Raw genomic sequence first — 10,509 nt, 5'->3', positions numbered from 1 at the left:
GGACACGTCCTGGCCAGGATTTTTATATTGCCTAAAACATCCAAAGTAGTTTGACCAATAACATGCAGGTATTGTATATAATCGACCAATCGTGGCGCGTGAGAAGGTGAGATCAACGGAGAATGATCAAAGCGATGCAAATACGCGCACGTGTTTGTTCGTTCGTTTGACTTGAAGCATTGCTGCGCACCGATCATTGAATGACACCAAAGTACCGCGAGAGCGATTCAAAAGCATAAGGAGCCGTCTGCTCTGCTCTCTATAGCTCTCGTGAATGGCATACAACGATCGATCTGCAAACAGCCAAAACCTGGATATTTTAGGCAATATAGAAATCCTGGCAAGGATGCGTCCCGTAAAAATGGCCTGTATGGTCACCCTACCACTAATGTAACTTTCAACAAACATTTAATATACTTGCTGAGGAAGTTTGATCAAGTTTGGGTGAACAACCGTATATAACCTCATATAACTTTCAAAAATTAACAACTTTTGAAGTTGGGAATACTCAAAAATGTTTTGCAGCTGGTTGCTTTATTTATTTATTTTAAACACCAAATACACAAAATAATGTTCTTTTTAGCAGCATCATATGACCCCTTTAACTCAAGTTTTTATTTTTTGGATATGGCTTGAGTCCTTTCCTTCAGACAAAATTGTTACTATTAACTATTGCTAGTTAATAGTAACAAACATAAAAAAAAATTATTCATAATAATAATGAAAAACATTAAATAAATAAATTAATTTGTCAAACAGGGACCTTGATTTTCATCATTACTTACCCTGTGTGTGCGCAGTGTTGCCAACTAATTTTCAGAGAAAGTTGCTAAATGCAGGTCGATATGTTGCTAAATGACGTTGTGATGTCACTGGACGATGACGTCATTACGTAAACGGACGCCAAACTGCGTCATGGCGTAGAATACAGAATGAGATTACTCAAAAATTATGATTAAATATGTTTATTTCGATTTGTTTGTAAATAATAAAAATGGTAATAAATATATTATTTGTAAAATTAATATACACATTTTTTATGATTACATATTTTTATATTTAAATACAGAATTGAATAATTGAAAAGTTACACATTTTTGAACAATTACAATGTATGTATTTTCTTATTAACTAATACAACTACTCATTCTGAACAATTATAGTTTTAAGCAGTGTATTGGTAGTTAATATGCTACACTCTAAGAAAAGTCCATCATAATAGGGCACAATGTACTGTGGTAATATGAAGAAATTTTGTTTTTTCACAGGCATTTTACCTGTATTTTAAATTATTCATTGAATTTTGTGTTTTAGGGTTATAGGAAATGTCCATAAACTTGATGGATAATGTCCTGGCAGAAAATTACCAGCACCTTTTCCTTTTTTCTTACAGTGTACCTAACTGATCATCAATTTATAGGTACAAACTAATAAGGCATCATAAATGAACAATTATTATTGAACTAGCTAGCAACTTGATTCACATGTCATATGTGTACTGCTAGGCATCTTCAACACTGATGTGGCTGATCTAGGCTTGGCTGGCTAGCTGTTCAATGGTTTCTTCTTTTGTGTAATTTAGAGGGCATTACTTGCCTTTTTTTTATTATCATGCATGCCTTTTTATAATTTGAGTCACTTTTCAAAAGTTGCTAAAATTGCCCAAAAAAATGTCAAAATAGCTAAATTTGTTGCTAGGTGCTTTTAAAAAAAATGCAAGGGTAGTCTGAAAAGTTGCTAAATCTAGCAACAAAATTGCTAAATTGGCAACACTGTGTGTGTGTGTATACACACAAACACACACACACACAATTATATATTGAATAAAATAAAATGAACACCACAATCTCTGCATTTTTATTTCAAAATAATTTATTTGTATATAATCGGAATGATGCCAGGTTTATACATCTATGATGGCAGCTGTACGTTTCATAAAGAATATCATTCCAAAAGTGAGAAAATAACATTTTTAAACATTTTCTCAGACCTGGACAAAAATGGATAAATATATTAGAAAATAAATATATTAGTGACATTACCATATTGAAATGTTCTATTATATATAAAATACAACATTTTATCTTATAACTGCTTTGTCTTTCTTACTTTTTTTTTTTTACACAAAATATTGAACATATATTGGCATATCCCTTGATTTTTGAAGGGATTTAGCTCTATTAAAAAAGGCAGTTTTAATTGATTCTCTGTGGAAAAGAGAGCGTATGAACAATACAGACATAACTTTACAGACTGACAACGGTAGAGAAAATAAAATCATCCTCACTGACATTTCCTTGATTGACGTAGAACTGGTAGCTACATAGTGCTTCAATAGTTTTGCTTTGCGTTCCTTTCTCGAATCACATGCAGATTTAGTTTTTCCCAAGGCAAAGTGCTGTTTGCATCCTTTCTATATAAAGCCAAGAGTTTAACGTGTTCTGAATGAGACGGATGCCAACATGGAAGTGCAAAGGTCAAATCTCCCATAATCTGTGGTAGTTGGTGGCAATAGCTGCGTTTACGTACTATCTTGAGTTAAAAGAAAATCATGAGGATTTAATTACTGAAATGACTTAATGAAAATATTGGATAATTCTTATCTTTGGTTGATGAAAAAGTGAACAAATGACTGTCTAGATGCATGCAAGTATCTGAATTTAACAGGGTTCCCACAGAAAGTATTGGAAATATAAGGTCATTTGATAAAAAAAAAAAAAAAGATTTCTAGGCCTGGAAAAGCTATGGAAAACAACAACATTTCTATAGTCAAAATAATTTTTTGCTATTATGCACGGCTCTAAAATGTTTAATAGATTAAATTTTTTTTTCAAATAATCAAAAACAACTGGAAAAGTCATTGATCATAAGGTGTGGGAACCCTTTATGAGGAAACCCTATACTGGGATTTACTATATTGTCTTATGCATATTTTCATTTTGGATTCAGCCTCATTTTGATGCAAATTAGCATGCCAAAAAGACTCATGGGAGGTATTTGTGGTTCAAAGGATGAAGACCTTTGACCAATTTGACCATTTACTGACAAAAAATAAAAAAAATGGCAAGATTTCCAGTGTTTCCTTTTCTTTACTTAAAAGAATGTTTCAGGTTCAAAACTGCATCTGATATTTTTCCCAACTAAAGGAAGAATGTCACATGTTTTAGCTTGTTTTGAACCCAGACCATTCCTTTAACGGTTGGCTTTTACAATATATGACAACAGAGATTTCTGCGTAACAGAGTAAAGATAACTATGCTTGCAGGCAATACGTATCGAGTCAACTCAAGTTTTGTGTGTTGGCTGGTACTGCCATAAACAAGACGGCAGGCTACATAAACATATGGATAAACTTCATGAAGTGTTCATTTCATGGGATACAGAGGCACTTTTGGTAAGCTTGTATGCTGGTTGGTTTCTATGAAATGTCTGTCCCTTTAAGGGAATATGAGAGTCACAGAGGTGAAAGCAAAGCATTCTGGGAAATGTAGTCCTTCTCAGCCCGAACACATTAAAGGCTTAACAGACCAAAATAATCAAACAAAACAAAACAAAACAAAACAAATCTTCACAACTTCCCCCAAATATATTCAGTCAATTCATTCAGTTTTGACAAGCAAAATTAATAAATGAAGACACAAACATTTGTAAATAACAGCTGCCATTTCTGAATTAACAAAACCGAGACCTGAAACCTCAATGAAATGCTCCTTTCCAAGGACAGATGATATAAAGTAAAGCTCCCTATCGCTCCTCTGAGTTAATATCTGTCAGGGGTAACGAGAAGCACCTTTGAAGTACCGTCTCGCTAACATGACTTTTCTGATTGGTTATCTGAGGTAGTGCTGGAAAACCAGGCCAGATGCTTGAACGTAGCCCAACACATAGTTAAAGAGCTAGAAATAAAATGGAAGAGGCGGGTAGCATCGCAATGACTAGATAGTTAAAAATTAGCCAGTAGGCACGGTGAACTAATGAAACATACTTTATGCAAGTACGCAAACATAGAAGTAAATGCACAGCCGATGCATTGCAAGCTCTCAGTTTCGTTGTACATGCTAAGTATCTCAGTCTTCAAGGTATAATGATACCGCCATGATAGTAGTTAACCTGAAAAAGAAAAATTACTGTAGAACAAGACAGATTATGCTAATGTTGTGTTATGAATTGGTTGTGACACATTTCAGAACACAACAACCAAGCTTGTGTAGATAGAAGTGTCTACGTACATGCATAGAGTACATACGCCAAGTCTAAATCTCAATGGAATACGAAAGAACATGTTTAAATCTTTAAGGACTTTCATGAAGATCATCAAGGATTTGTTTACAAGAGAAGATACTAACTGAATCCTGATTTAAACCAAAGGAAAGGAGGAAACCAAGATTGAGCAGATACTCATTTCATGCGCATCTTCCAGATCCTCTGCCTGAATTAATACCACTTGTTTGTCAATCCAAAGTCGCTTTTGGACCGTATTGGGTAAAGTACCAAGAATGACTTGTTCTGGACATTAGAAAGGTGCTAGCAACAGTGAGTTACTACTGAAGAGTACTTTGGAAAACCCATGTAATCATCAATGACTGCTGAATTCTTTGTAAGAACGAAATTCTGAGGTCTGGAGATTCTGGTTAATGCAGTTTGATATTGCAGAAGATGTTTGGAATTATCCGGAAGACTCAAAATGTGAGTGAAAGAGACATCGAGAGATCGCCGAACAGTTTTGACCATTTCGGCTCTTGTGTAGCAGCGTGAGGAGTTTTGGATGAAGAGTTTTCTCAAACACCAGACTCTTCCTCTGACCCTGTGGATAGAGAGAAAAAAACATGTTTCCATGTAGAGCTCATTAAATGGAAGGAATAATTAATTCAAACTGAAAATCAGCAGTGCACATTCAGTGCAATAGAGTGCTGCACAGATTATATGTTTTTATACACCTGCTCCATCTGAAAGCACGTGATGATGATTTCCTGCTGATTACAGAACCGGCTTTTTTAACAAAATGCGCATGACAATCGCATTCGATTAATCGTTCAGCCCTAACACCAACCCCATCACCCTAGTTCCCTCAACAAAAAGACAATAGGGTTTTTCACTTGGCTTTTGGATTACTGCAGAAAATAAGCCCTGTGACCAACAAATGTTTATGATTCTTACATATTTTGCTTATCAGGATAATCTTAGTTATCTAAAATCTAAAAGTTAGGCTATACATCAGGGGTGGCCAATGTCGGTCATTTCAGTCAGACATACTCACCCTGACTATTGTGTAGAGTTTGGCAGTACAGGCAGTCCGTGGGAAGTTCGTCCCCTGGACCATGATAGGCCCTACACAGGGGTCTGTCCATTCCAGAAGTGGGTCCCAGGAGCTGAGGCTCAGAGTGGGCCTGCTGCACCTGCTTCTGCCACACCACATGTGCCCCACTACAGCACGGCCAGTCGGTCATACCCGTCGAGTCCAAGATTAGGGGCACCGGCAGCAGTGTGGGGGCCATGTCTGGCGGAGGTGTGCAACAGTAGCTTCCCGCTCCTTGTCCGTAGTGGATATGAATGCTACAATCATCCTGAAGGTCCAAGCTTTGATGGAAGTGAACAACCGGCGAAGGCGCTTCCAATGGACAGCCGGCTGCTTTCCGACTGGTTGTCCACCCTGGACCTTTGTGGCAACAGGGCAGGGACGGAGAGGGTAAAGGAGGGGAGGGAAGGATCACGGAGGCACCTGAGGTGGAAACGGGGTCCGGGTCTCTATCCTCAACCCTCTTTGAACTGAGGTCTGTTTTGGGGCAGTGGCAGGACTGCTGGTGCTGTACCTGACACCCGGAGGAGTCTTTGTCTTTAGTTACGAGACAAGGCCCGCTTGCTGCCGCAGCTGAGGACATGGCCTCTTGATCCTCGTCACAGCCTCGGCCGGGCCCTTGACTGAGTTCCCCATCCTTGTAATAGTGGTGTCTATGCCTATGATAGTGAACATGACTGAACACAGCCACCTGCTGCTGCTGTTCTTCTGGGCAAATGGCACCGGCATCTCCACCGCTTCCACCCCCGGTTCGGTTCACTACCGAGTCCAGGGAACGAGGCCTTTGCGTGACCTCCATGCTCCCTCTGCGTGGAGCTTTGCCCGGTCCGCAGTAGACAAATGGGTCATAATCACTGCTGAGCGAGCTACGAAAAGTGGACCAGCTGCCATAGACACCCTGCAGGCTGATGTCCGTACAGTTCAATACAGAGTCGCTGGACGAGCCGTGGCACGAACCCGAGCTGGAATCGCTAGCCGGTCCGTCTGCAAGGTAACCGCTCCGCTCCGTATGGTAACTCCCTCCTGAGCAGCTTCCATCGTCTTGGCGACTGTGCGAGCCTCCTCCACGTGGCAGGTGATGATGAGTTGCATGGTTTGCGGATGACGCCACATGATGCATCCGAGAACCTGAGGCGTTCCGCAAAGGTCCTCCGGGGCAACGGTGACACGACCTTCTGGGGGCCGCATAGTGATGCCCCCCAGTCCGACACCCATGCCCGCCTGTCCTGTGCGGATGTCCGTGATGGGCATCCGGAGCCAAGTGATACGCACAGCTAGCACCCAACGGTCTGCTGGGAATGCAACGTAGAGTCCTTGGATGAAGAGGGGGAGAGTTGCCATAGTGGCCCATCTGGGGTAAAGGTCCAGAGGGGTTACGGGGGTAATGATGGCGAAGGGAAAAGGGAACAGGGTGCTGGGGATAAGGGTGTTGGTTCGAATAGTTATGGGGAAGGAGGAAGGCTTGACTGTGCTCTGGTGGAGGGGGTGGCATTCGACTCCTTTGGGGCAGACGGGATGCCAGATCTGAACCTGATGGAGGATAGATGGTGAATTTAATTTGAAATCATGCTACTAATAATTGCTACTGAATATCAAGAACTAGAGTTGCATTGTTCAGGGTATGTTCAGGCTTTGGTTCTGAGCAAAACCTATATGACCTTCTTTCTTAGAATATCAAAAGACATTTTGAAGAACATTGGGGTCCAAACAACCCTGGACCCCATTGACAAATAAATATTCTTCAAAATATCTTTTGTGCTCCACGGAAGAAAGTCACACAGGTTTGGGCATCTCATTAAACAGGATGTGTTCATATTTAGGAAGCATAAGATAAAGAATGAAGAGGAATTTCAATACAGTGCTGCCTCGGAAACTCTATAATAATATTATTGGAGAAATATATATATGTACCCTGAGGCTGTTTACCCATGATGTTGTGCATGCACAGTGGGCAGGTACGGTGTTGTAGGAGCCAGGGGTCAACACACTCCTTATGGAACTCATGAGCACAGGAGATGATTCTCAATTCCTGCCAGAGAGAGAGAGAAAACGTAATATTAAATGTGCCATTGGTGTGCCTCAAAACAAAAGTGGTCCTTTTCCTGACTGCGTTTGATGGTTCAAAATCATATAATGCTTTTTCATTCTTTTCATCTCCTACCTGGCCATCCATGAATTCCTCAAGACAGATGGCACAGACTGGGCTGGAATTGGAGCTGCTGTTTGACCCTGGAGCCCCGCGAGAACGCTGGGAGCCAGAGCAACCCTGAGAGCTGTATGTGCGTGTTTCCAACCTGCTGATGGCACGCATGGTCTGCTGGTGCACAGAGTCCTGGAAGTTAAGAAACAATTATTTAAAAAATTTCTACAGTGAATTTAAACGTCAAAACAATAAGTTATGATCATGAAGAAGAGGAAAGGAATACAATGATGCAATGGTCATGTTACAATCAAGACTAAAGGTACACGTAGGCTGCATTGGTATAATGCAGGGGTGGCCAACTTTGGTCCTGGAGAGCCACAGTCCTGCAGAGATTCGCTCCAACCTTAATCAAACACACCTCAACAAGCAGATCAAGGTCTAAGGGTTACTAGAAAGCTACAGGCTGGTTTTTTATCAGAGTTGGAGCAAAACTCTACATGTCTGTGGCTCTTCAGGACCGAAGTTGGTCACCCTTGGTATAACGCGTGTTATGTTTTCTTACCCAGGTTCTGTTGGACCTGCAGCGGAAGCGTAGAGCAAAGATCATGATGATGGCCAACACAACTAGAGCCACAGTCAACAGGATGCCAACGTCATAGTAAGGCTGCGTACACAACATACGAAGAGTGAAGCTTGAGTGTCCTGCCATTAGTTTGTCCTCAAACCACCAACTAATGGATTTTAACCCAATAAACAGCCAGAAGGTGCTATTCCAAAAAAAACTTGAAGTCAAAGTAAATCTTTGCCACAAATGAAACAAACCCTCCTGAAAAGACCAGGATGGTTGGTTACAAAAGCTGTCACTGAGGCAGTACCCTTTCAAAAAGTACTAATATGTACACTTTAGAAACTAATGTACCTTTAGGATATTAATATGCACGCTTTAGGGGTAAATAAGGTACAAAGTTATACCTTTTAAAAGGGTATCACCCCAGTGACAGCTATTGTACCATTTTTTCAGAAAGTGTACCAATGTATGTTGGATTTTGGATGCTGGCATCCCATCAATTTTTTAACTAGCTTAACCAACAAGACTCCAGAAGGACCATACTGGTTGACCAGTCCTACTAGCTAATATTTTCAGGCACATAGTGCAGCTATAACTGTGATGATCCTGGATCAACATCGTTCCTGTTAAACTGTGCTATACATACTGTATTTCTAATTGATTAGGCCTAAAACATAGGAAATTATAGGTTTGTTTAAGTCCCAACCCCAGCTCTTACACTAGGCCTAAACTTCCCTTAATTCTGATTGGTTGATGGGAAAATTGTTCCAGGACTAACAAAGATTTTGATGCAGCAACATGTTCTACTTGCATGGGTGGCCATACTGGTCAGTCAGCTGACCCAACACTAACCAGGCATGTAAAATCATGCTGGTTTACACAGCTATTTTCAGCATGAAGACTGAAACAGTAAAGCCTAAAAATTAAAAGACATTTATTTAAATGTGGATACGATTACGCACCCATTTTTGAGTCTCCATCATGATGTCTATGAACACCATGGCTTCTTCGTTCTTATTGACGAGTCCCATCAGTTCTTCTGCGTCTGATGACTTCACCAGCACCACTGGACGAGGCAACGAACCTGAATCACGCAGCTGTGTGTAAAATAACAAACAACAACAAAGTGTCTAAGTACTGAACGGAATGTATGGAATGGAATATATTTTGAACTACATGGCCTAGAAACAAAAAAGTTTTTACAAAATTACCTCGGTAGCATTCTGCCAAGCTACCTTAGTTAGTAAAGTGATTGTTAAAACTTTGATAAATTGCATTTATCTGCAACTGTCTTACAAAAATAAGATATAAAAAATTAAAAAAGGTAATAAAAAATAAAAATAACTTAACTTAATAAAATAAACAATATAAATACTGAATATTAATAAATAAAAATAGAATAAAAAATAAAGATTTGAAGTGATTATTAAAACTGATAAGTTGTTTTTATCTGCAACTGTCTTCCAAACATTTATTTAAATGTGGATACGATTACTCACCCATTTTTGAGTCTCCATCATGATGTCTATGAACACCATGGCTTCTTCGTTCTTATTGACGAGTCCCATCAGTTCTTCTGCGTCTGATGACTTCACCAGCACCACTGGACGAGGCAACGAACCTGAATCACGCAGCTGTGTGTAAAATAACAAACAACAACAAAGTGTCTAAGTACTGAACGGAATGTATGGAATGGAATATATTTTGAACTACATGGCCTAGAAACAAAAAAGTTTTTACAAATTTACCTCGGTAGCATTCTGCCAAGCTACCTTAGTTAGTAAAGTGATTGTTAAAACTTTGATAAATTGCATTTATCTGCAACTGTCTTACAAAAATAAGATATGAAAATAAAAATAAAAAGATAATAAAAAGTAAAATAACTTAAATAACTTAATAAAATAAACAATATAAATACTGAATATTAATAAATAAAAATAGAATAAAAAAATAAAGATTTGAAGTGATTATTAAAACTGATAAGTTGCTTATATCTGTAACTGTCTTCCAAAATAAATTAATTAAATAAAATTAAAAACAAAAAGTAATGAATTAAAATAGCATTAAATAGCAATAAAAACAAAATAACTGATTGAAGGAAATACTATGCTAATTTATTTTGAAAATTCATCTTATTTTTAGATTTAGAGTGATTGTTAAAACTGTGATAAGTTGCTTTTATCTTCAACTGTTCTCCAAAAATAAAAAACAAACAATAAAATAACAAATAAATACAATAAATAACTAAAAAACAGAATGAAGGAGATTCCATGTTAATTTATTATAATCTAAAATTATAAAAATTGTTACATAAGGTATGACAAGGTATGTTTATTGGCAACTGTCCTAAAAAAAAACCCATGAAATATAATAATAATACTATAAATAATAATTAATAAAAAATAGTAAAAAAAACAATAACAATAAATAATAAAATACATTGATTGAAAGAGAACCCATGTTAATTTATTATGATTTTACAAAAGAACAATAAGTTGGCAG

At 38.4% G+C, this 10,509-nt stretch overlaps 2 protein-coding genes across 2 annotated transcripts in view; both read right to left on the bottom strand.

Moving 5' to 3' along the window:
* Positions 1-4,432: 4,432 nt before the first annotated feature.
* LOC107734375 (E3 ubiquitin-protein ligase RNF43-like) lies at positions 4,433-9,110 on the bottom strand. The gene is made up of 6 exons (XM_016546317.1): positions 8,970-9,110; positions 8,002-8,103; positions 7,458-7,628; positions 7,208-7,325; positions 5,258-6,826; positions 4,433-4,804 (listed from the first exon to the last, which is right to left on the bottom strand). Exons 1-6 carry the CDS (start codon positions 9,036-9,038, stop codon positions 4,779-4,781), a joined length of 2,055 nt encoding a protein of 684 aa, XP_016401803.1. The 5' UTR covers positions 9,039-9,110; the 3' UTR covers positions 4,433-4,778.
* Positions 9,111-9,179: 69 nt separating this feature from the next.
* Positions 9,180-10,509, bottom strand: part of LOC107734348 (E3 ubiquitin-protein ligase RNF43-like) — a 121,202-nt gene continuing 119,872 nt past the window's right edge. Inside the window, exons 4-5 of the mRNA XM_016546283.1 lie at positions 9,507-9,641; positions 9,180-9,188 (exon numbers count right to left, since the gene is read on the bottom strand). Coding sequence (XP_016401769.1) covers positions 9,180-9,188; positions 9,507-9,641 — 144 coding nt within the window. The remainder of the gene's footprint in view (positions 9,189-9,506; positions 9,642-10,509) is intronic.

This window comes from Sinocyclocheilus rhinocerous, unplaced genomic scaffold (genome assembly GCF_001515625.1).
Source record: "Sinocyclocheilus rhinocerous isolate Xijiao unplaced genomic scaffold, SAMN03320098_v1.1 scaffold370, whole genome shotgun sequence".
Taxonomy (NCBI): domain Eukaryota; kingdom Metazoa; phylum Chordata; class Actinopteri; order Cypriniformes; family Cyprinidae; genus Sinocyclocheilus; species Sinocyclocheilus rhinocerous.
The sequence above is the reverse complement of the archived record's forward strand: the minus strand, read 5'-3'. Positions and strand labels throughout refer to the sequence as shown.